At 42.3% G+C, this 26,506-nt stretch overlaps 4 protein-coding genes across 7 annotated transcripts; 2 read left to right on the top strand and 2 right to left on the bottom strand.

Moving 5' to 3' along the window:
• Positions 1-1,055: 1,055 nt before the first annotated feature.
• tmem86b (transmembrane protein 86B) lies at positions 1,056-3,122 on the top strand. Its single transcript, XM_048246004.1, has 3 exons — positions 1,056-1,247; positions 1,711-1,954; positions 2,318-3,122. The coding sequence occupies exons 1-3, from the start codon at positions 1,197-1,199 to the stop codon at positions 2,773-2,775; spliced, it is 753 nt and encodes a 250-aa protein (XP_048101961.1). The 5' UTR covers positions 1,056-1,196; the 3' UTR covers positions 2,776-3,122.
• hspbp1 (HSPA (heat shock 70kDa) binding protein, cytoplasmic cochaperone 1) lies at positions 2,985-10,215 on the bottom strand. 2 transcript variants are annotated; one of them, XM_048245995.1, is made up of 8 exons: positions 10,051-10,215; positions 9,455-9,579; positions 9,114-9,336; positions 8,279-8,503; positions 6,558-6,713; positions 5,752-5,848; positions 5,454-5,562; positions 2,985-3,659 (listed from the first exon to the last, which is right to left on the bottom strand). In XM_048245995.1, the coding sequence occupies exons 2-8, from the start codon at positions 9,572-9,574 to the stop codon at positions 3,579-3,581; spliced, it is 1,011 nt and encodes a 336-aa protein (XP_048101952.1). In that variant the 5' UTR covers positions 9,575-9,579; positions 10,051-10,215; the 3' UTR covers positions 2,985-3,578. The 2 variants fall into 2 exon arrangements, with proteins under 2 accessions (XP_048101952.1, XP_048101953.1); XM_048245996.1 differs by having other exon boundaries at positions 9,455-9,576.
• A 211-nt stretch (positions 10,216-10,426) lies between these two features.
• On the top strand, positions 10,427-18,510 carry tufm (Tu translation elongation factor, mitochondrial). Its single transcript, XM_048245974.1, has 10 exons — positions 10,427-10,513; positions 13,684-13,730; positions 14,006-14,144; positions 15,275-15,441; positions 15,896-16,165; positions 16,446-16,578; positions 16,760-16,864; positions 16,968-17,119; positions 17,862-17,981; positions 18,092-18,510. Exons 1-10 carry the CDS (start codon positions 10,477-10,479, stop codon positions 18,260-18,262), a joined length of 1,341 nt encoding a protein of 446 aa, XP_048101931.1. The 5' UTR covers positions 10,427-10,476; the 3' UTR covers positions 18,263-18,510.
• A 661-nt stretch (positions 18,511-19,171) lies between these two features.
• Positions 19,172-25,938, bottom strand: LOC125296218. Of its 3 annotated transcripts, XM_048246000.1 has the most exons (13): positions 25,783-25,938; positions 25,469-25,540; positions 25,188-25,277; positions 24,948-25,014; positions 24,734-24,765; positions 24,536-24,619; positions 24,147-24,233; positions 20,686-20,763; positions 20,539-20,613; positions 20,356-20,409; positions 20,085-20,165; positions 19,902-19,979; positions 19,172-19,342 (listed from the first exon to the last, which is right to left on the bottom strand). In XM_048246000.1, exons 1-12 carry the CDS (start codon positions 25,832-25,834, stop codon positions 19,915-19,917), a joined length of 837 nt encoding a protein of 278 aa, XP_048101957.1. In that variant the 5' UTR covers positions 25,835-25,938; the 3' UTR covers positions 19,172-19,342; positions 19,902-19,914. The 3 variants fall into 3 exon arrangements, with proteins under 3 accessions (XP_048101957.1, XP_048101954.1, XP_048101955.1); XM_048245997.1 differs by having other exon boundaries at positions 20,539-20,763; XM_048245998.1 differs by having other exon boundaries at positions 19,913-19,979; positions 20,539-20,763.
• Between the last annotated feature and the right edge of the window lie 568 nt (positions 25,939-26,506).

The raw sequence follows: 26,506 nt of genomic DNA, 5'->3' as shown, positions 1-26,506 counted from the left end.
TCAGAAGAGAAGCCCCACATTGAGCCCAGCCCCGATCTGCAAGCTGCAGCCAGGGGTAGCCTACTTGCATCAGAATGAAAGCACAGTGACAACAGCCTGAAGATCCTCAGTGGGTACATCAGGTAGGCCCTACCTACTGTAACGACCCTGGCGGGTCTCCTTTGGCCCCGCCACCCTGTGGCAGGTGACTAGGTCAGTGTGTGCAGGTGTGTGTGATGGCCTTGATTGGCGTGAGGATAGGGAGCCTGCTCTTCCAATGCGTTGGTTTTTTATTCCTTCCAGCTTCTGGCTTTTCATTTATCTTTTTACATGTTGAAGCCCTGGACACTGATTTGCACTTTGATTTACACTGATTTGCACTTTTGTTTAAGCTTTCACTATACTGACTTCTTTAATATGCTTTATGATATTCTTTAATAAGTTTTCCTATTATTTGAAATCCCCCCACCCCCATGCTGCCATGCTAGAGCCGACATGTGTGAAACTCCATATCTTACACTTACACATATCTATTTTTGTCTAGAACAGTACTTACTGTAGTTCTAAATAATCTGTTGTAATGAATTTATATGGATACCACCATGCCACATACACACACACATACATGCACGGCACGCGCATGCACACACACACACACACACACACACGCGTTAATTTAGTTAAGTCTGGATATTTACAGTATGAAAATAAAATCGCCACCTTTTCATACAAATCAAATATCAATAAAATGTTGCTTACAGTATCAGACGACCAGTCTAAGCATAATGTTCTGTTGTATCAGTAGGTCTAGCCTAGTGCTCTGGTCCATTTGTTAGTTATTGGGCTACAAATCCCCACCAGTGCTTATACAAAGCCTGTAGTGCACATTACTAGGATATTACATGTCAGAAATTGCAATCATTACTGATAGCATTAACAAGGTTAAAGTTCATATTAGATTGAGAGAGAGACCGAGAGAGCCAGGATGAGAGAACTTTGGCTATGACAGGACGATTTGACAGATAACAAACTGCTGTGACTGGTCCAAAGTCCAGCCACACAGACAGTCACAGAACTGGACGGCACTCACCGGCATTGCTGCTGCTTTTTTACGAGGAGAACACAGCGACACTCCAAGCTCATATTCTAACATTGCGCACGAGTGTGTATGTGTCTGTCTGCCTGTGTGTGTGTGTGTGCTTGAACCAGAAGTAAAGATGGATATTTTGGAAACACATGCCTACGATAGCAGAAAGCGCAGAAACGCGGTGAGAATCTTGTCTCCTCCAGACACATATACAAACACACATACACACACAACCAGTTGACATTAATCCATGTGCACTGAATTGAATTATTTGTCTCTTTCTGAGATCATACATGATTTCCCCCAAGAGATAGAAAAAATGTATGGGATGAAGAGTCGTGATTGATGAGGGAGGAACCTTGATGAATGTGTTCATGGGGGGCCCTATAGTACTCTATATATGCTAGCAAGATGTTTCTGGTTATCATCAATCCTATATGGATTAAATGTATATGTGTGAGGATCTGTGTGTGTGTGTGTGTGTGTGTGTGTATGAATGAGTGTGAGGTTGTGTTAATGGGTGTGGCAGATTTCTCCATAGTTTACTACACGTCATCACAGATCAATGATACAAGGTCGATGCTCACTGCCGATACACTGACAGTACCCCTGCTCTTCCCTATCTCTCTCCTTGCTTTTTTCAGTCTTGCGTTCTGTTTCTTTCTCTCTTCCCCTTCTTCCTCTCCGCTGCCACATACTTCTACCTGTGGCTGCCCGACCCCTCGCCATCGGTGGTGTCAGCCGCGGCGAAGTCAGCGCCGGTGATATGTCTGGCCCTGGTGGTGCTGACCAATAACGGCATGGGGAGCCTGCTGGGCGTGGCAGGAGGGCTGCTCTTCTCAGCGGGTGGAGACATCTGCCTTATCTGGCCTGAGCTCTTTCTCCACGGTAACCAGATACTAGAAGTACCAGTCAGACTGGCCATTAGAATTTGAATGTCAAACATGGATTTGGTGTAAAAACATTACGCTGCTGGAACATATTTTGTGGCTGTCTTTGTCTCTAGTTTCATCAAGCACACACACACACACACATGTATTGTAGTGTACAGTATTTATGTATATATGCAATGCCTAAACTATAGTATAAATATGTATACAATACTTGTGTGTGTGTGTGTACATACATGCCTATGTATTCACATATACAGTGTACATACATCTTCTCTAATCTACGCATGTCATGTCAACTCATTCTCATCAAGGTGTCAGTTTATAATACTTAATACTACTCTTTGCCTCTTTGCTTCAGGTATGGGCTCTTTTGCGGCAGCCCACCTGCTGTACTCCCTCTGCTTCCTCACGGAGCGTTACACCTACTTCTCCTCCTCCTCCACTTTCTTCTACGTCCTCTACCTTCTGCTGTGGCTGTTGGGGGGAGGTGTGTACATCCACCTGCTGCCATACCTGCAGAAGGTGCCGGACGCTGCCGTCCTCACCCCGGGTGTGGGGGTGTACGTGTTACTGATTGTCATCATGGCGACGCTCGCCCTTCGGACGCGCCGACCCTTGACTCTGCTGGGCAGCCTGGTCTTCATGGTGTCAGACATGTGCCTGGCATTGCAGCACTTCGGGGTCATACCGCCTCACGAGTACGGTCAACACGTTGTGATGGCGACCTACTACTTGGCACAGCTGCTGATTGCCGTGAGTGACGTGAGGGCAAAGGCGGACGAGAACGATGAATTCAAGAAATGGAAGAGGTCTTGAGTGCTGACCCTGCCATGTGTATACTGAGAATGTGTTTGTGTGTGTGTGTGTCTGTCCAAGTGCTTGAAAAGAAAAAAGTCATGGTGACAAAATGAATGTTTTATCTGAATGGGCTTACATATTCATGTTGTAATGTACTGTAGTAAATGTTGACAAGTATCAGGGCCTAGCCTAAATCAGATGGCTAAGAAGCAAACTCCAACAATCAATTCAGTTCTTTCATTTTAATTGTATAACGAAAAAAAGGATCTGAAAACGACATTTAAAGCTGTGAAATGACACGTGGACAACTGTTTATGCCTTTTCAAAAATAAAACTGTACATCTTTTCATACAGGTACAAATCCATTGCTGATGAGTATGCGTGTGGGGTCGTGTTTATGTGTGTGTGTCTGTGTTTGTGAGTGGACATGAGCCTGTTGGAGCATTGGCTTGTATGAGGAGGGCACATGCATGTCTTTCACATGCATGAGGTCCTTAAGTGTATCTATGTGCAGAAAACAAAATGAAATAATGTTCACCAGTAATTTGAATCATCATTTGAATTCTTTCGAGACAGTTTTTGACCCATTTCCTCCTTAAAGGCCCTTTAAAGCCTTTCACCAGCCCAACTCTGCAGCAGCCCCATCCTCTCCCTGGGTGGTGTGGTGCGGTTCAGGTCTGTCTGATGCTCAGCGCTGGTCAAGATCTATGCAGTGCCTCCTATCCTCCTGAGAGATGGCTGAAGTCCACTTCTACAAACAACACATGGGTCCTGGTCAGAGATGGTATGGGTTGAATCCAGACTGACCAACAGGCGCTCATTCATCGATCCATTCCGCTTTCATCTGGGCTTTGCACCTGGAAACAGACAGATCGCAACCGCTCACAGAACTCCAGCTCCTCCTGTAGAGAAAAGAGCAAAGGCTGAGCTTGCAATCCACCGGCAGAAACATTTGAGGCACTTGACCCAATATTTCCCCACTGAACTAAACACTTAAAATGTAACAATAAGAACAGCTAAAAGGGACCTTAACATCTAAATTGACCAGTGCATTAATGTGGCAGAAAGTTTGTCGTGTAAATGCAGTAGCAGTAATAGACCAAAGGTGAGGGAGAGTGTTCCTGAGATGATAGAGTACTGATCAACAGTGCGTATATTCAGAGAGATAAAGACTGATGGTGGGATAAGGGGTGATACAGGAGTGATGGTGGGGGGGATAAGGAGTGATACAGGAGTGATGGTGGGGGATAAGGAGTGATACAGGAGTGATGGTGGGCAGGAGTGATGGTGGGGGGATAAGGGGTGATACAGGAGTGATGGTGGGGGGGATAAGGAGTGATACAGGAGTGATGGTGGGCAGGAGTGATGGTGGGGGAGATAAGGAGTGGTACAGGAGTGATGGTGGGGAGATAAGGAGTGATACATGAGTGATGGTGGGGGGATAAGGAGTGATACAGGAGTGATGGTGGGGGGATAAGGAGTGATACAGGAGTGATGGTGGTGGGGAAGATAAGGAGTGGTACATGAGTGATGGTGGGGGGGATAAGGAGGATACATGAGTGATGGTGGGGGATAAGGAGGTGATACAGGAGTGATGGTGGTGGGGAGATAAGGAGTGATACAGATGATGGTGGGGAGATAAGGAGTGGTACAGGAGTGATGGTGGGGATAAGGAGGGGAGGATGGTGGGGGGATAAGGAGTGATACAGGAGTGATGGTGGGCAGGAGTGATGGTGGGGGAGATAAGGAGTGGTACAGGAGTGATGGTGGAGGAGATAAGGAGTGATACAGGAGTGATGGTGGGGGAGATAAGGAGTGGTACAGGAGTGATGGTGGGGGGATAAGGAGTGGTACAGGAGTGATGGTGGGGAGATAAGGAGTGGTACAGGAGTGATGGTGGGGGGGGATAAGGAGTGATACAGGAGTGATGGTGGGGGAGATAAGGAGTGATACAGGAGTGATGGTGGGGGGGATAAGGAGTGATACAGGAGTGATGGTGGTGGGGGAGATAAGGAGTGGTACATGAGTGATGGTGGGGGGGATAAGGAGTGATACATGAGTGATGGTGGGGGGGATAAGGAGTGATACAGGAGTGATGGTGGTGGGGGAGATAAGGAGTGGTACAGGAGTGATGGTGGGGGAGATAAGGAGTGATACAGGAGTGATGGTGGGGGAGATAAGGAGTGGTACAGGAGTGATGGTGGGGGATAAGGAGTGGTACAGGAGTGATGGTGGGGGGATAAGGAGTGGTACATGAGTGATGGTGGTGGGGAGATAAGGAGTGGTACAGGAGTGATGGTGGGGGGGATAAGGAGTGATACATGAGTGATGGTGGGGGGATAAGGAGTGATACAGGAGTGATGGTGGGCAGGAGTGATGGTGGGGGGGGATAAGGAGTGATACAGGAGTGATGGTGGGGGGATAAGGAGTGATACAGGAGTGATGGTGGGGGATAAGGATGATGGGGGATAAGGAGTGGGTACAGGAGTGATGGTGGGGGGTGGTGGTGGTGGGGGGGGGGGAGTGATACATGAGGGGGGTGAGGAGTGATACAGGGGTGAGGAGCGATACAGGAGTGATACATGAGGGGGTGAGGAGTGATATATGAGGGGGGTGAGGAGTGGTACATGAGGGGGGTGAGGAGTGATACAGGAGTGATGGTGGGGGGATGAGGAGTGATGGTGGGGGAGTGGTACCTGGCTCTCTTCTTTTCCCTGAAGCTTCTGGGCCCTCTGGGTCAGCAACTCCTCCAATCCAAGAGAGGACACCCTGCAGTCCTCCACACCCCTGTTGTCCTCAGCCAAGCTGAGTGAAGGCACATTTCAGTCAATACACACACAGACACACCTCTTTTCAAAATATATTGTCCATTCTAGTACGGAAACCTTAAAAATGCTCTGAAAAAGACATGAGACTAGTGGACCACTTTTGGGATGGATAATTAGAGGAGAGAGCACACAAGCAGAAACACATGGAGGTAGTTTCAACTCTTACCAGCAGAGGGCTCCCAGCACATGCTCATGCATAGAACTGTGAGGAGAGCGGAGGACAGAGACCAACTGCACGACCATGCCCATAGAGAGCACAGTTTCTGCAAGAGCACACAGACACATCAGTCACGACAGACACTATAAAAACAACTTTATTTTCCATAACCTACTTTTTACTAGAAGCTACAGTATAATATTGTAAAGCCAAAAATATGCTTGAAAAATTCAATGACATTGCCTGTCCATGATAGTGAGTAACATGATGCAAATGCAATCTTTCCTTTGTCTATTGCAGTGAGTGGTCATACTGAGAATTCCCACAGTGTAAAATTCCATGACTTTTCCTTAATTTTCCAAAACAAAAACCCTGAATTTTTCCTGACCTATAATGAATGGTATAATATAGGCTACTGACCAAAGATTTCAGAGTAGCTGTGTAATTAAAACAGTGTAATTTTTGACTCTTTTAGAGCGGAAGATGAATAAACAAGCATTGAATGAATGAGCAAAGTTGAGCTAACCACAACCATTCAAGCAAGCAGTAAAGCTAATAACCAGATATAGGCTACACCAATTCTGTGTGAAAATACATTTGTATTAATGTATTTTGGCAGGTAAATGATAAACTAATACAGCAAAATTCCCTGATATTCCATTACCTCCAGAAATATGATAAAATTCCCCAACTTTCCATGTCTGGATTAGACTTCCATGATATTCTAGAAATTCCATGACCCATGGGAACCCTAAATGTCTCTTTTATGCATTTATTCACTCGCTCACTGGCTCGCTCACACACACATCTTTCACCTCTGTGTTCTGGGTAGGCTGTGAGCAGGTTCAGAAGCAGGAAGGCTGATTTTGTCCTGAGCTTCTCGCTGTCTGACTGCATGCCTCTCATCAGCACAGAGAAGCCGTCATGTGACAGGAAGTCCTGGAGACCCACTTCCTGTTCCCGCACCAGACCTGAAGGACATCACAGACATGTTCTAATTATCATCATCATCATCATCATCACCACCATCATCATCACTACACACTACCAAACCCAAAACACATGGGTGCAGGTGTGAGCTTATGCCCGACATGTGCTTTCAGTAATCAGTTTATTCAATTCTAATATGTTTGGGGGAGTGCATGGTGATGTAGTCTTCTATGACAGGGAACATTTCAATGCACCTATCCCAAACTACCACTGTCCAAGACTGATTTGTTCATCTGGCAAAGAAATATCACATTCCCTTAACCTTAACAGTGTCAACTAATCTTTACACACACATTTCTGTATTAGCAAGTAAGAGCAAACCATGAGGGGACATGAGCAAAAATAAATCTAAAGTTTAGTTTCATGTGCTCACTCGAAACTTTCATGTGCTCACCCGAAACTTTCATGTGCTCACCCAAAACTTTTCATGTGTTCAGCCAAAACTTGCATGTGCTCACTCGAAACTTTCATGTGCTCACTCGAAACTTTCATGTGCTCACTCGAAACTTTCATGTGCTCACTCGAAACTTTCATGTGCTCACTCAAAACTTTCTTGTGCTCACTCAATGCTCCAGAAACAATAAACGAGTGTCATCCATGAGGTAAATACACAATCACTTTTCATGTTCTTTTCATGTATTCATGTGTTGTAGCTTAATTAGAGTAAAGCAGATAAAGGAATCCAATGCATTAATACATCCTCCAAAGTTTGATTTTTTTCCCCTCCTGCACAGAACGTATAAAGAAATAGTGCGTCTAGGTTCAAGTTCATGAGCTCGTAATCTTCAGGCTTCAGGCCTGGAGGAGGTTTCAAGCCCAAACACTGAACAGCACCTGCCATGTTATACTATTAGTAGCACTTTCAAGCCTTTGCATATGCTATTGGAATACCTGAAACATCAGCAGGGCTCCAGACTCACTCTTTTGCATTGGTTCCACTGGTGCGCCTAACTTTTTTATTTAGGTGCCCCAGCACAAAATTTAAGTGCACCCAAATGAGGAATTTCAAATACTGTGGCGATCCTAGACTCTGCCCGACCCTCCACACACACAGAAAATGATGGATTATGTCATTTGTTTCCTTTTCATATTTTGGAAATCATAAACTTTATATGTGCGTGTGTGGAGAAAAGACACATAGGCTACGGGAAGCACTAGAACTATGCTTTGCGCACACTGACATGGAATACGTATCTTACTGCAAAACAACACTGTATCAATACTAATAAAATTAGGTATTGTGACGTTTCTAATTTCAGGTTATGGCGATACTTTTGTAGTGCGACACTAGTCAAAGGAGAACAAACGCTTAGTTCGTGGAGAGACAGCAAATGTGAGGAAGGTGTAGGTGCTCACCCTTATGACGTTAGGTGCACCAGGACAAATTTTAGTTGCACCATTAAAAATTTTTGGTCAACCAAAGTGGTCGCACTCTAGAGCCCTGACCAGATTCTTGCATTTGTACTCTATGCAAATCCAACATAATTATACAACACACACACACACACACACACACAACCCGAGGGAGATAAACAAATGGACTTACAAGAGACGGCATAGAGAGCTTTGACTCTAACAGTGGGGTTTGGGTCATGGTCGGTGAGATGTAGCAGTTTGTTTAGCGCTCCCTGGCTGAGGAGGTAGCACTGCACCTCGGGCATGTTCTGGGCACAGGAGGCGATGAGCTGAGCAGCACGCCAACGCACACCACTCTGAGGGTGGCACAGTAAGGAGGAGACACACGTTTGTAGGCCTCCCAGCTTCATCAGGTCTGTAAAAACACAAAAAAGAATCTGCTCAAATCTCTCTAAAATCACATTTACACATATTCTTTCACACAAACATAAGTCACAGACCACTTGGAGGTGCAAACAATATCGGATTTTTGGTTGATCTGACCATCAACCTCGAAACAGGCACCGTACTTTGGATAGACAATAGCAATACATCATAGGAGTGATCAACGTCAAAAAATATAGACTGGAGTAAACATGACACCTCTGATATGTTTAGTGTTCTAAACACGTCAAATAGCCTGTTATAGTTACCAAATTGATAGCCAAGGAGCCAGAAGTGAACACACATGGATGGCTATAAAAACTGCACTTTCATTATACAACTAAACACGACAAAATACTTTTATAACCCTCGAGCCAGCTCCTTACTAAGTGATCTCAATGGCGATGCAGCATTTGTTTGCACCTCCAAACGCATGCCATACCTGGTTACCGCCCAAAAACGTGGGAACGAATCATCCTACACAATGTTGCTCACAAATATACATGTCCTAGTTTCATCATTCAAACATCATTCATTTTACCAATCCAAACCAATGCAACATGAAAGTGCCATGTCATTTTTGTTTACATAAACAAATATACCTCGAGCATTGTCCAGATTTTCACATAGTTCTGACAGCAGCTCCAAGGCTGATTCTTTCTGCTCCTCTTCATCCTCCTCCTCCTCCTCACCATCCTCTTGATCCCTCTCTCTCTCCTGGTTCCCCTCTGTCCGAAGGACTTTCAAACACTCTTTCATCTGCTCCACCTCATCCAGCTGTCCTTTGCACACATCTGCCAGGGCTTCTCTCAACCATGTCTTTGTCTAAGAGGAGAAATAAATAAAAGGGTGGTTTGAGAAGTCCTAGTTTGAAAGACATTTGACCTATTTTCAGAAGTGTATTTCATTATCCTGCCTTCTTTCTCTAAGTTCTTTCTCTCACCTCATCAGACATGGGTTCTTGGGGAACGGGACCCTCCGAGGCAGAGCCAGCCTCTACTGCCAAACGCAGAACACCCTGGAGGTTCTGAGGATGCCTGCGTCTGTCACCGCCTTCAGCCATCACTACTTTGGGTTGACAAGAGCATCACAGGTTTTTAGAATAACTAAATATTTTAGATATTAGTATAATATAATAGATATATTAGATATTTTCAAGCTTCAGTAGAATAAATATTACATATCTTGTCAATCTAGGCAGTCAACATAATCTTATGGCTGATAACATTTCCTCTCCGTACAACAAACTTGTAACAAGATCCCCATCAACATAGCTTGCATAATCGTTAACATTAGCTGAACAGATATGACGTATGAAGATACATTATTCAAGACAGAAGTGTGTGGCACAGACAGCCAAATTATGGAGTACATCTATTAACGAGCATCCGTAACAGCACGGGTAACGTTAACGTCAACAGCTAATGGCCAAAGCACGGCTGAAAAGGCATAGCTGCTAGGTAGGTACATTAACGTTGGGTGTTAGCCAGCTACTTTTGCGTGTGAGTTAACCAATCAGAAAAACAACATTGTTCTTACCGAAACTTAAGGTGACTGTCTACTTTGTGCTTCTGGTGTCTGTATCGACTTCGGAATCTTACACTGACAGCTGCTGCCTGTTAATACATCTATGCAGACAGCTCGTATTCTCCAGAATGTTCCAGAGTTAAGGGGACGGTGTGAGAAATGGTTGCCATACAGCGTGTGATGGCTTTCCGTACGAAGGCGTGTTCCAGAAGTCGCTGCATAATTGCGTATTAGTAACAGTGCCGTTGTAGCCGAAATAATGTGGCACATACAATCAGTAACTTCCCGCTCATGGTGCAATTGTATGGGAATCGCTCGGTGGCGCTGCAGAAAGAGCGCAATTACGGTCAGTGGTGGCGGAACTGTTGTCTCAATCCAATGACGATAGGTTAACTTCACTGCGCATGCGACGCCCTTGCTTGTCTAACAGTGTCCAAGATGGCTGCGCTCGTGGGCATCCGTGCTTGCTTGTCCGGTAAGTTTCATGACTTGATTCAGTACTGTCAAGGGATAAATCTGAAAACTGTAAATACGTGCATGGACATTTATCTAGCCAAAAACTGTTTTGGTACTTGTCTCACTGACACTGAATGTCCCCAATGCTACTCGTTCTTCTAGGAGCTACGTTAGCTAACAGTGATGTTCATGTTTGGTAAGGTCACGTTTGCTACGGACGATTAGCGATGATTTATCCAGGCCAGCGACCCTCGACAAAATCGATATCTTGAGCTGCATGTTACCATTAATAATTTGCTATAATTCCGGACCCGGCATAGGGCATAAAAAAATAGGGGGTTAGGGGGTTCCATGTTCCATATGTGTTGTGCATGCATTACTTGAAAATAACTAGCTCCAGTTATGTATGAACAGTGAAGCTAACGATCTCTTGTGAAAAACGTGAACTTGAAGAAGTGAAAATTTAACAATATGAACTATGAATATTGAACAATTTGAAGCTACATCTATAAGTGTGAACATGCTTAACAAAATATGGGAACAAAACATGGGAACTAAACGTGCATTACGAATATAATCAGTGGGAGCCCTGCTTGTTTCCCCGCAACAAGAAGCTTCCATCTGGGGGTGATGGAAGACAGTGACACCCTCAGTGTGTTTGAAATGTCCAGTCGAATGCGCAATTTGTCTAGTTGCAGTCTGCCGAAAACCCGGCCTCGCATAGATACGTGGTGGGAAACGTTTTCAGCGCTTTTACGGCTATCTTGGGATATTCTGCTTTGGTTTTGATCCAAAAACCTGCCAGAGAGGTTTCCTTATACACATTCTTAAGACCACCGTCATTTGCAATTTCGATCAACTGCTCTTCCTCCTGCTCTGACAAGTTAGGACTATTCGGGATATTGACAAATGGGTTGCAGACCCACTCATTGGTTTGCCGTGGATCTTTGAAGGATGGGAAGTAACGCTCAAACTCATTTGAGAGCGCAACAAGGTGATCGCGCACCAGCTGCGAGAGAAAGGGCCCTGCCTCAGTCTCTCCCAAAACCCCCACTACTTTTTGGAACATATCAAATACACCCCGGTCCACTTGTCGTCCCTACAAATCAAACTTGGCTTTAAATGCAGCGACTTTATCTGCCAGTTTAAAGACAGTCGTCATTCTCCCCTGGAGTGACAGGTTGAGGTCATTAAGCCACCCGAATATGTCACACAGGTAAGCGAGTTTTGACACCCAGTCCTCATCACTAAAATGTGCAGCTAACGGTGACTTTTTTCTGTAAGAATCTCTGCAGCGGCTCTCGCAACTCAAAACACTCTGGCCAGTGACCTGCTAAAGATGCTTGTTTTTTGTTGCTCATTCTAGCAGTTTAGCTAACTTAGTGTGACACTACCGTTCGCCAAGAACTGATCAAGTGAAGTGAGCTGACCTGAGGCTGCGCAGCTCTTAAGGCAATATGTAAAAGTGTTGAAGGCAGGACAGACAGACGTAAGAAAATAGACCTTGCAAAATGAAAACATGCGTGCAATCAAACAACTGCATATAGGCCTATGCCATGTAAAAACGTGACATTATTGCGAATTACATTTAGTTTAGTTTGCATGCATTTTTTTTAAACTCATGTCGTAGGCTACGGCCCGGTTAGGAATGTCCTGCGGCCCGGTACCTGGGGACCGCTGGACTATGCAACCCATTGGCAAACGTTTACCTGGATATGTCCTTTTAGCTTATGTCATGTTTGCTAGCTTGTGGGCTTAGTTTGAGTAGTGCTACCAAAATCATAGAAATTAATAAAATTGCAAGACATTTACAGCACCTCTTCTATGATCCAAGAATGATTTCATTCGAGTTGTTTTTTTAACATTTATTTTAACTAATGACATAGAAGACATTCCCAATTGCATCCACATATCGTAATGCACTATGCAAAAAGTGATTTACACTTTCGTGGCGAACACAGTGAGATGCAAGCCTTCCAATCCACTCAAATGTAATTAGGCTACTCTCACGTCCTTAAAGGGGCAGGCAGTCAATTAGACGTACACCACCAATGTAATGACATTAAACAGAAGTGTAGTCAAATAGTTTACATCAATATGAAATTACTAGATACTTACTTGGCTATTAGTAATTCAGGCCACAGACTATGAATTATTAAAAATATATGAACTTAATATGAATTACAAAATATATGAATGTATTGAAATATATGACATGATGCCATCTCTTTAGGTGACTGTCTTTTTGGACAGTTCTACGAAAGGTTATACTGCTTTGTGAATTATCTCAGTCAAAGCATTTTCACAAATAAAGTAGGCCTACTTTTATTTTCTGTAATCCTTACTGTTTACCTTTGATTATCCTTTTTTTAATAAGCATCAAGATTATCAGTGTGATTTTGGTCTTACTAACCTTAATTGCCCTAAATTTAAAAAAAAGAAATCGCAACTATTTTTGCAATTTTCACTTCCCCCCCGCAATTTCTCCACAAGAAACAGCTAAAAACACAACTTCCATCCAGGCATTTTAGGTCGAAACAGTCTCAAAAAACCTCGTGAAATCCTGGAGGGACTGATTTTCTACCTATCCCTTACTGCCACTGGGGGGGAAAAAATAAAAAATTCCCTACCGACCCATGGCCTCAACTGACAACCAACAGGAACCAAACCTTTTTTTTTTTTTTGCCTAACATACAGTTGAGCTAAGACATGGTGTAATGTTATGTTAATGGCCCTGTCATACTCTTTGCATTACCATAAGTCTTTACATTGACAGTGTTTAGGAATACAGATCCATGAATAATATTATGGCGTTTTGTAAATCTGATATTAGTACGTTCTAGACAGAAATATCTGCTAACATTATTGCTTGTTATAACATCATCTTGATTGACATCAGCGTCACTGCATCAAGATGATTGTGGGCGCAATTGTGACAGAATCTATTTGTATTTATCCAGTGGCTGCATATTGTTTGGCAAATAAACATGAGTCATAGAATTAAACATCATCATTTTGTTGTGAAACAGTAGCAAATTAACTCATCATGCCGAATATGAGCAAGTATGAGGTGGTGCTCACTGCTAGAAAGAGCTTTCGTGATGTTAATACTTTGCAAATGAGGATTACAAGTGGATTAAGGACGAAATGTCACATCATATGTCAAATAAAGATTTGTTGTCTCTTTAGCCCTCCAGCTCTCCTCGCCGGGTCTCCTACGCAGCTCCTACAAACTGGTGAGTGTGATGTTATTATTCTGCGTTCCACAGGGGGCAGCAAAGTGCAGGTTTAATTTGACATCAGACAGACAGATACGTTGTTTATTCCAAGGGAAATTGAGGCTTCCAGTACCACACACATACAGAATAAGACAACGCTAACAACACTGAAAGGCTGGCAATCGAATTGTGAGATGATAGTCTATACACCAGCTTGTTCATCATAACCATCATCCATAATGCCCATCCTTATCATCCAGCAAATAATCCCTCTCTTTCCCTCCCTCTACCAGTGTGCAGTGCCTCTGTTACAGAGAGGTTTTGCTGCTGAGGCAAAGAAGGTTTTCTCCAGAGACAAACCCCATGTCAACATTGGAACCATTGGGCATGTAGACCATGGCAAGACCACACTGACTGCTGCCATCACTAAAGGTAGATCTGGAACTTAGTTCATTTTGGTCTTACACAGTTTAGATACTGTATAACTCCTCATGTTATGATGTGGATTTAGAGTTTGTTGTATTAGTACAAGTATTATCATAATATTGGTATAAAGAGCAGTAAAGAAAAGTATGGATGTAACGCTCAACTCAGGATTTGGTATCAATCACAATTCTAAGTTCACAATACAATTTTCTCAGGATTGTTTCAAACAGAATAACCTGCAGACAAATTATGTCTGAAAAATATTCCTTTATTTATGGAAAGGAACACAAGGTATGAACTCGTTGTCAGCTAAGTATCCTAGTCCCGTACACATTATGCAGCGCATTGAATGACCATTGTGTATGATAATGTGGTATATAAATAATTTTGAACTTTTAAATTAGAATATTCTTTTAACCAATCTGACACCCAATTTTAATTTTGTTGCCAATCGTCGGGATGTCTGTGTTTTATCACTCTGAACAACCAGCCAACCAACAACTGAACTTGTATCGAACAAGTGAAATCAAAAGCAGATTATGGCCTATTCTGTTCAAAAATTGCATCTCAATTCCTTGTTTATCTCAACCCGTTGTGATCATCACACATTTTTTCATCACACACGGCAACGTTTTTGAGTTTGGAAGCAACTCTGGGGTGCAAACACTCACTTTTGCTTTACCTATGATACTTCTGTCCTGCACCTGGCCTAAAGATAGATTGGATGTGCACACAATCACTCTACCAAACATACATGTGAGCATCATCAAATGAAATTACATAGAGGACATCTTTGAACAGAACATGTTTGTGTTTATTGCTAACAGACACAATATTTGTTGTATATAATGCCATTCAAATCCCAAGTCCGTGCTCCTTTGTCAACCTATGTGTCTTGTCTTGAAAGATGTTAGGCTTACTTTTTTACCAAGTAATTCTAGGGTTAGTGGTTTTGTATGTTTAGATATTGTGAGATACTCTGTGGTGATACAGAATCCAGATATGCTAGAACCATTGAACTGTCATAGTAAAGTTGCTTTGGAAATGTGTCCTGTGGTGATACAGAATCCAGATATGCTAGAACCATTGAACTGTCATAGTAAAGTTGCTTTGGAAATGTGTCCTGTGGGAAATAGTGCTGGCAGAGGCAGGCGGAGCTCGCTACAAGAAGTATGAGGACATTGATAATGCTCCTGAAGAGAAAGCCAGAGGAATCACCATCAATGCCTCACACGTGGAGTATACCACCTCCAACCGACACTACGCCCACACAGACTGTCCAGGCCACGCTGATTACGTCAAGGTAGGGATTATTCACACACTTCTGACCAATGCCGTGTCATCCTAAACAGGCCCCTAGAGTCAAGTAGATTACAGCGAGGAGATGGAAGCAGCCAGACAGAGAAAAATAAGGACATTCATGAATAAATTACCTACTTTAAAAGATCTATATAGTGCAGAGCATAATGGCTGAAATGCGTAGGTATGTTTTCACTGAAGACTTAAACTTTAACTTAAAGACTTTTTAAATGCATCACCCTCGAGTGATATTAAAGACTTTTTAAATGTATGACCCTCAAGGGCCTCTGGTTTTTACTATGTTACTACATTATGCTGCAAAGTATAACGTTAATGAAGAATTGAAGCACTCTCCCTCGGATTCCCCCATTTCAACTTTCTCTTTCCTCTCTCTCTCTCTCTCTCTCTCTCTCTCTCTCTCTCTCTCTCTCTCTCTCTCTCTCTCTCGCTTTCTCTAGAACATGATCACGGGTACGGCACAGCTGGACGGCTGCATCCTGGTGGTGGCGGCAACCGATGGGCAGATGCCACAGACTCGCGAGCACCTGCTGCTGGCGCGTCAGATCGGCGTGGAGCACGTGGTGGTGTTCATCAACAAAGCCGACGCCGTGGACGACAAGGAGATGCTGGACCTGGTGGAGCTGGAGATCCGCGAGCTGCTCACTGAGTTCGGCTACGACGGCGAGAACACTCCTGTGGTCATCGGCTCGGCACTCTGTGCACTGGAGGTGTGTACGTGTGTGTGTGTGTGTGTGTGTGTGTTTGAGGAAGTGAAGGGATGAGTGACAGAAAACAGATATTAAGGAGGCGCTGAGGAAATTGTTGTAAGTGGGATTGAGCTGCTTATTGAGCTTAGTCATGATTTGGAAATAAATGTGTTGATTGAGGACCTAAACCTTAGTGTAAATAGTGGTGTATGGCCTAAATAATTAGATCTGTGCAGAACATCTGTATTTGTGTGGGCGCCTGATTGAATATCTTTGTGTTTGTGTGTATGGGTGTTTGTAGAACAAGCAGCCTGAACTGGGTGTGGATGCAGTGATGAAGCTGTTGGAGATTGTAGATTCATATATCCCGCTGCCAAAGAGAGAGCTGGACAAACCATTCCTGCTTCCCATTGAAGGAGTCTACTCTATCCCAGGTCTGTTTTTGCACATACTTATGAGTGGGACCATCATCCGTGTATTTGACAGAGATGCAGTCTTTTTCAATCATAATAGCAACTTCTCTGTGATGTACAATGATGTAAATTACATACGTATACGTTCACATTTCCCGAGTTGAGTTTTTGTAACGTTATGTCTGTGTTTGCCTTTCTGCAGGTCGTGGTACTGTGGTCACAGGCACACTAGAGAGAGGGGTCATTAAGAAGGGTGACGAGTGTGAATTTGTGGGACACAACCGATCGGTCAAATCTGTGGTTACTGGTGAGTTCAGCAATATGCTTCACATCGTCTATGAAGTGCCTATAGTGCTGATTGCTAAATATGATGGTCAGTTAAATAAATAATTTATCTTATCTACCCCCAGGCATAGAGATGTTCCATCAGTCCCTGGACAGGGCAGAGGCAGGTGACAATCTGGGGGCACTTGTCCGAGGCTTGAAGAGGGAGGACATAAGGAGAGGGATGGTGATGAGCAAACCTGGCGCTATCCAGCCACACCAGAAGATCAAGGCACAGGTGTGTGTGTGTGTTAGAGTGTGTTTTGCTTGTCGTCACTTTACTTATTATTTTGATTGAGGTGAGATCTCCAATTTGTGACCTTGATCTCAACCTAATCGGTAAGACAATGTAGATGTCACTTAGGCCAGTGAACTGATTTAATGTGATGAGAAGTATTTCTCATGAAAGAATTATTTATGTGATTATTTGTGACCCAATCTAACAACCCGATCTTGAATGAGTCACAAGTCGTATATTCTAATTTTGAGATACAGGCTTATTACTTCAAAAAACATTGAAAATATGGATTTTTTCTGTTTTTGGTGTTCTATGAAAGAAGAGGCATTCAAAATTAATTTCCCTACGTTTGATAGTCAAGACAAGTACGTCAAGTGACAAAAAATGAAATTCAAGTGGGCAAATCCAACCTGCCTGGAACCTGTAATATGACTTCGACCAGGATATCATTTTCAAGCTTTCTGTGTCCTCTGTCCATTGATGCCAAACTCTCAATTTTGGGTCACTGACTAATTTTGCCAGATAGGATCACATTTATACTTATTTGGACAGAATACATTTCTGTCACAGTATGTGCATGTGAGCGCCATTGTTGGGTACTGAAAAGTGTTTTAGGACTTGTTTAATGTATGCTAGCCTTGTGTCTTCATTAGTGTTCCTGTCTTATATGTGTAACGAGTGTCTTTCTGTGTTACACACTGATGGTAAGGAGATGACTCTTCTACGTTTTTGGTGATTTTAGGTGTATGTGCTGAGTAAGGAGGAGGGTGGAAGACACAAGCCGTTTGTCACAAACTTCATACCAGTGATGTTCTCTCTCACATGGGACATGGCATGTCGGGTCGCCTTACCTAGTGGCAAGGTATTGTGTGTGTGTGTGTGTGTGTGTGGCAAGCAGGCTAATGCTCATTAGTCACTTGTCCCTCATACTGATTCACTCAATTCCCCCCACCTGTCTGTGTGTGTGTTCAGGAGATGGTGATGCCAGGCGAGGACACCTCGCTGACCTTGACCCTGCGGCAGCCCATGGTGCTGGAGAAAGGCCAGAGGTTCACGCTACGAGACGGAAACAAAACCATCGGAACGGGCCTGGTGACTGACATCATGCCACTTTCAGAGGAAGACCTGCCCAACTGGGGCTGAAAGAGCACTGAGGGGGGTGGGGTGTGGGGGTCTTAGAGTATAGGGGGCATTAATGGATGTGGCCTGGGATGGGGGCTGCTATGGGATTGGCTAGCTCAAAGACAAGCTCGCAAAAAACAGAAATATAAACTTACAAATCCTTATCTGCAGCAACTGCTTGATTCATGTTATGAAATCCGTCTCATCTTTTTTGTTAGGGAAGGGGAGTGGAAGGCTGTGGTCAATGTGATAAACATGTATTTAATATACATTTTGGTCTGAGGTCTAATTCTTCAGTTCTTATCTGCATCTGCATGATGCTCTTGTAATGTCTGTGTGTGTGTGTGTGTGTGTGTGTGTGTGCGTGCGTGCCTGTGTGCGTGTCTGTGTGCGAGCGCGTCAGTGTGTGTTTGGGGATGTGCGTCACATTACCAGTGTGTGAGTCAGACATACTATCTGTCCTCTGGCATAGGCTCATGAAGACACTGGATGTGCCAATTAAGAGTGAAAATGTGGTGTGAATGTTTGGCAGCTTGATTACAGCATGTGGTCAAATGACTAGATCTCTTTAGCTGGCATGTCCAAACAATTGGCCCTGAATATCACATGTGAGAGTGAAAATCTGCATTTTATTACTGAACTAAATAAAAATGATCTACATGCTGTTACATTAACTACAAAGATACACTATGGGAATTTTACACAATCAGCGGGAACAATACGAGAGTCTACCAAGACGTAACGTGTTCAACTGCGTCTGCTTTTTCTCTCTGGTCACGCCACAAATGGAGAAACTTTTGTGCCATTCAGCATGTATATGCTGAAACCACCCAAACCTCTTCCTGTCTTCGTACTTTTGAGAGTATTATAGGAATGCGTGTGCCAATTCAATTGTCAGGTAAAGAAGTGGGACACAGAATGTGCACAGCATTTCCTGTTTCTCACACATTTTTATTTTTTTAAATGCAACTCCTGAATTGCTTATAAGCAGTAAACCATGCAATTCAAATCTGAGTCCTTCTGTTGATAACTGTTATTCTTATTCTGTCTCATTCTGAGGCTCCACTGGAACAGATCTCCCCTCAATTCATCACCATGGATCTGACAAATAGAACATGCATGTTAGTTTAGCTCTTAAGGCAACTCCAGACTCGCATGAGGGGACCCTTGGCAGCCAAGATAACTCATGAATTTGCAGTCCATGTTAGGGTCAGGGTAGGTGAGATATCAGTGCTGTTGTACCCTGAAAGAGTCTTAACATTAATTGAAATACTGCTGATCTACCTCATTCTTTGCCATGCAACTCCGTATGTAATATTTCAGCTTCTCACTATGTTAAAGTAAACATGATATTACACTTTTAAAACAAAAAAGTGAAACAGTAAATTCATGTGTTCTTATGACTTCATATCCAAAAACATTTTCTTCAGGACCTTTAGGGGAAAGCTCAATTGAATGCTTAGTTAGCTGTGCATACACTTAATGTGGGATCCTCTGAGTAGCCTCTGGCCTCTAAACCAAGAACCAAGTGTTTAGGCTTCAGTTGCCATGGTGCAGACATCATAAACCTAAATATGCTTTTCACATTAATGGCCTATACTACTCACCACCATAGATTAAGATGTATATATCCATAGCTAAAAACTTACAGAATGCTGACCTCTGCAATACCTTTAATCCCACTCTCGATCCTCTATGGGTGCCATAAGATTGTCTTCCGTGGTCATATAGGAATTTTCTAGAACAGTTGAAGTTGAGGGTTTTCAGAAAACATAGCCTAGTGTTACACATTTATTTCTGATCGGCCCCTGCAGGTAACAGACAAATGCACCTCTATACATACCAGTGTAGTAATCCCCGCTGTCCTGAGGGTAGCTCATCAGTCCGGAACAATGCCCCTGATCTGTGTCAGGATTTATGTAATCTGGAGATAAAAGATAATAGAACATAAAGAGTATGTTGGTGTTTATGTGAGCGAGGTTTGCATGCCCTCTGAACCCACCCGAGATACAGTGCTGCTGTTTCAACTCAGCACAGTACAATTCAATAGTATATGACGTGCTATGTACACCATGGAACAGTATTATAGCTATTAAATCATTTGTTCTAATTACCATCACTGTCTTCTTGATGAACTGCAAAATGTTGGTCCATGTTTTCATATGAATCTAAAAACAAAACAGTCCAATCAAAGTAGACTGAGGTTGACTGACAACAAAGATCAGTTAGAGACAAGGCATCTCCATAACACACATACACGCACAGTCCTTCACACACACACACACACACACACACACCAGTGTCAGTCTGTTCCTGTGAATGTAGTCCTCCCTGCCACTGCTGTTTCTCTGCATCAGGATCCAGGTAATCATCTGTGGGGGAAAAATTGACAATAATATTGTGTGTGTGTGTGTGTGTGTGTGTGTGTGTGTGTTCTTCCTCACCATCCTCCTCCAGGCCATTGTTTTGTCTTTTGCGAGGTTGAGCATATAGTCCTTCCATGTTCTCATAAGATTCTCCTTCTGAGAAAAGGACAGAATGGGAGACATGAGTGCATCTTCAAAATATAGTTAATCTCAATTATCACCTCTCAAGTCATACCATTATTATTGTTTTCCTACCGTAAGCCACGTTAAGCTTTTTCACGTTAAGCGTTTTAGAATGTCCCTGCGAAAGCACCCATTGAGTTACTAGCTTTTCCTATTATTATTATTATACATCCGACATTGCAGTCTAAGTGCTGAAATTTGGCAGAAAGTTTCGGGACCCTCCACTGCTCATTTACGGATCTCTAAACCCAGCTGTCTAGCGCCACCAACGGGTCAAAATTTGGCCGAAAATTGAACCGCTGGGTCTAAAGTTATGAAATTCGTCGCACTGATTCAGGACTGTCCAATGATCACTCTCACTAATTTACTGAACTCTATGTCCAACACTCTAGCGCCACCAATGGGTCGAACCTGTAATGCATTCACGCATGTGACCATTAAACAGTGCGTCCGTTTTTCACAAACCAGGCACTGAATCCCTGGACCGACCTGAGTTCAATGACTCCTATTACGTCACTTTCCGCCATATTGGACCTTCGCCATATTGGATTTAGTCCAAACTCTATGAAAAGTTTCAGCGGTCACAAATTTCATCCGATTTTTACGGAACTTGGCAGAGATGATCTTCTGCCCGAGCCGCACAAAAGATACTGGTCACATTTTTCAATTTAATTTTTGTTTGCCCGTGACAGCCAATCAAATATGGCGATTAAGCCGCCAAACAGGAAGTGGACTAACATCTCCGTGACGCTTTGAGTTAACATAACAAAACTCGATACCATTAGTCAGGACACTGTCTCAATCACTCACAGCAATTTTTATGCATATACATTGAACACTCTAGCACCACCACCAGTTCAACGCTAGACATGCGTTCATGCGCGTGATCCTTGACTCTTTTGTCTGATTTTCACAATTGAGGTAGCGTCTGAATCCTTGGACCATCCCGAGTTCATCGACCCCTATTCCGTCACTTTCCACCATATTGGACCTCCGCCATATTGGATTTAGTCCAAACTCTACAAAAAGTTTCAGCGGTTACAAATTTCATCCGATTTTCACGGAACTTGGCGGAGATGATCTTCAGATCAAGCCGCACATACGATTCTTGTCAGATTTTTAAATTTCAAGTTTATTTGCCCGTGACAGCGATTCAAATATGGCGATGAAGCCGCCAAACAGGAAGTGAGCTCTTATCTCAGCACGGCTTTGATATATGAAGTCCAAACTTGGCAAGGGGACTTGTTAACTGATTGTGATGACACACTAGGAAATTGGCATCATTTGGCCTCTATAGGGGGCGCTGCAATACAGGAAGTGAGCTCATATCTCACTTCCTGTATTGATGTACAAACTTCAAACTTGGTATAAGGACTTGGTACATGATTGTGAGGACGCACTAGGAAATTGGCATCATTTGGCCTCTATAGGGGGTGCTGCAATACAGGAAGTGAGCTGCTATCTTTGCAACGCTTTGATGTATGAAGTCCAAAGTTGGTATAGGGACTTGTTAACTGATTGTGATGACACACTAGGAAATTGGCATCATTTGGCCTCTATAGGGGGCACTGCAATACAGGAAGTGAGCTTGTATCTCAGCAGCGCTTTGATGTATGAAGTCCAAACTTGGGACAGGGACAAAGTAGCTGATTGTGAGGACATGCAAGGAAAGTGGTCTCATTTGGCCTCTAGGGGTGCTGTAATAAAGAAAGTGAGCTCCCGTCTTAGCAACTCGTTGGTTTATGAAGTCCAGGGACATGGTAGCTGATTGTGAGGACGCACAAGGACATTGGTGTAATTTGGCCTCTAGGGGCAGTGTAACAAAGTAAATGAGCTTATTTCTCAGCCATTCTTTATCTAATTGCAATCAAACTTGCTGTGAGTGCTTGCTCATGCCATGGGCTGCCATAGCCGTTCCTGCTATAGCGCACTGCTAAGCCCCTGCATTGCTGCTTGCAGCTATATTTATTACAGTGCATGAAAATGCACTGTACTGTTCTTCCTAGGCTTCTTCTTATTCTTCGCGTTTAATGCAGCTTCAACCGTTTAACGTAGAAACTTCATTCAAACTATGTTACGTAGGTCTTACTTAGGACATGGGTGCTATGTATTTTTCAACTTTGTAACTTTTATACTTTTTAAACTATTAATTAAAAACTGTTCAAAATTTCCCCATAGACTTAACATGGGCTGATGACATCACAATAGAGCCAAGTAAGCAATTAGAATCCTATGGCAGGTGTTCGGGCCACCTGGATCAACTGCCAGTCTCAGGCTTTAAGCATACAAACTGGCCCTATTAAGACTACACATCCTGTTCTACTGCTTCCTCTGCCAAAAACTGTTTCAAAATAAAAGTCCTCACTACAATATTTCACTATTAAACAATTTAACCCTTTAAACTACTGTACTTTTTAACTGTTCAGCCATTGTAACTGTTACTTGTCATCAACTATGACTCCTACCCACTGTAGCTAGTTAGCTAAGTTAGCTAAGTAACATGGTTAAGATAGTTAGCATGTTAGATGTTAAGATCTTAAGCATTTTTTAAAGAAAACTGCTAAAAATGATTAGCTAAGTAAGTTTTAAGTTGGCAAAACTGCCAAAACATAGCATGGCAAAGAGTTCATGCTAGCATTTAGCATTTTTAGCAAAACTGCTAAAAATGATTAGCTAAGTAAGCTAAGTAACATGGTAAGCATAGTTAGCATGCTAGCATGTTAGCATGTTAGTTAGCATTTTTAGCAAAACTGCTAAAAATGATTAGCTAAGTCAGCTAAGTCACGTGGTTAGCATAGTTAGCATGCTAGCATGTTAGTTAGCATTTTTAGCAAAACTGCTAAAAACGATTAGCTAAGTTAGCTAAGTAACGTGGTTAGCATAGTTAAGCATGCTAACTTAGCATGTTAGCATGCTAGTTAGCATTTTTAGCAAAACTGCTAAAAACGATTAGCTAAGTTAGCTAAGTAACATGGTTAGCATAGTTAGCATGCTAGCATGTTAGCATGCTAGTTAGCATAGTAACTTTGTTAACATTATTATCTTTGTTAACATAGTTAGCATAACTGCTAGCAAACATTAGAGCCATTCCAACTGTCAGTTATCGTCAACTATCTACCTAAATAATTTAACCATTTAAACTATCCACCTATTTAACTGTTCAGTCATTCCAACTATATTAAACCTCATCTACTTAGCAAGCAATATAGTTTGTTTTTTTACTGTATGATATTTTACATCATATTTTTGCATTTTCATGCACTGTATTTCCTTCAGGAAATGCTTTTCTAGTTATTATTATTATTATTATTATTATTATCATTGTTATTTAAATCTCTAAGTGACTTGCTGTTTACCTGTGAGAGTGTCTGGTAGATTGAGAGAATTTGGATTCTGAGCAAACATCTCTGCTGCATCATCTTGACCATCAGGGATAACATAGTCTTCAGGAAGAGGGCAGAAGCACATTGTGAGTTGTGATGCTTGTATCACACTATAGCTTATACAAACTCTCCACATACATACACAGGGATGGGCAAAAATACATCAAAATGTATTTTTAAATAAAATTTAAAATACCCCGTATTTCAAGTGTATCAAAATAAACTGCAAAAAACGCCATGTATCAAAATAAAATACATTTTGAAAATACTAAAAATACCCTTTAAAGGGAGCATGACATTTTTGTACACACACACAAACACACACACACACACACACACACCAGTACACAGATATTACCCACCATCATCTTCTTGTACATAGAAACACACTCCCTCCTGGTTGCTATAAATAGCTGCCAGTACATTTTCATATGACTGGGTATCAGCTGAAGAAAACACACACACATGCACAAACATTTATTTTTATGCATAGATATTTCTGTTGGTATGATTGGATTCAATTCAAAGAGATAATACATAAACTGAAATTGTAGGATTACCTTTGGTCAAATAAGTATGTCCCATATCATCACTGGAAATGCATGCAAACAATTCAAGCACACATTCGCACACAATAATTAGTTTTTTTGTGGTACATCATGACTATTACAATGTGAGAATAATTTAGGCTACATACATACATACATATACATACATACATACATACATACATACATACATACATACATACATTCAATGGATTTTTTTTTTTACTTTTTTGTTTGCTTAACAGAAGAACATCCTTTCATGCCCCTGTGGTGATATCCACCTGTCCTTCTCTCTGTAAGAAGAGGAAGAGGAAGAGAGTTGAGTGTGTGTGTGTGTGTGTGTGTGTGTGTGTGTGTGTGTGTGTGTGTGTGTGTGTGTGTGTGTGTGTGTGTGTGCGTGCGTGCAATGTGATGGCAAAGTTTCTTTCCTCTTGTGCATGTTAATATCTTGTAAAAGTTTACTCACTGTGGGTTTTGACGACCAAAAGAAACAAAACAATTCCTATTAGAAAAGCAAGACCAGGGAGAGTGTACAACAACCAGTCTGGCCTGGGTCCTACACACACACACACACACACACACACACACACACACACACACACACACACACACACACACAGAGACACACAAAGAAGAGAGTATAAAGAAGAAAAGACAGACACAAGAGCACAAACAAATAAGTTGATACCTTCAAAATAGTGGGTTTTAAATGAAAATAGTGGTAAGAAAAATACTGGTGGATAATACCAATGTTGCTTCTCAGTTGCCATGTTATAGGGCTGGTCACGTCAGATGTCCTGTTTTGTAGGCTGAGGTAGTCTACAGCCGATAGATAAATGCATACACATTAATAGACTTTTAAATGATCCTGAATGCAGATTATCTCTGGACAAACAGTTAGTCATCAAAAATGATTACCGGTAAGCTCTGTTGCTCTCCTATCTCCCTCTGAACTGTATTATGTGTTCAGATAATTGATTGGTATAAAAGTTTGCAAAACTGAGAATATTTTTTAAAAAGCTTGACTTGTTGCACCCCTCATTTTGTCCCAGAGTTCTCACCTGTGTCCGGGTTTGCTGTTGTGTTCCCTGGTGAATGATCTTGAGAGCCCATGATCTTCTGATCAGTGTCTAAGTTACTTTAACCTTGAATTAACTTAATTTCAGATGTCTTTGGAGCTCTGACCGATACACCCTTACGTGTGCAGACAGCAAACAACTGCAGACCAGTCAGTATATCGAAAGAGACAAAGTGACAGATGGCTTCATCGTTACAGCTGAATGGGCAGGACAGAGATGGTGGTGGAGGGAGGAGAGAAAGAAAAACAAGCTCAAAAGCAGAAGTGAGAGCCAAGTGGGACCAAAGACACAGCTTCATCCATTTATGCATCTACTATTTACTCACACAAAATCACACACACACACACACACACACACACACACACACACACACACACATTCAGAATATTTTTCATTTTTCATTGACAATCATGCTTTGCCACAGTAATTAATGAAATACCTAGGAACAAAACAATATTATAAAACCATATAATATTTATTGAAATTTATTCAGTATGGTATAATAAATAACACACTTCCAGGATATTCATATCACCTCACAAAAGCATTACAGTAGGCAAAACTAATATATACACTTATTTAGATAATCTAAATTACTCATGACAACTTCTATTGTAAAGTAAGTGCACTAGTGCTTGTTTTAAATGCACCACACACATTGGATAAAGATTACAGTAATCTGACTATGCCTTTCTGGTGTGCACTC

The sequence above is a fragment of the Alosa alosa genome, chromosome 6, assembly GCF_017589495.1.
Source record: "Alosa alosa isolate M-15738 ecotype Scorff River chromosome 6, AALO_Geno_1.1, whole genome shotgun sequence".
Classification (NCBI taxonomy): Eukaryota; Metazoa; Chordata; class Actinopteri; order Clupeiformes; family Clupeidae; genus Alosa; species Alosa alosa.
This window is presented reverse-complemented; position numbering and strand designations above follow the sequence as displayed.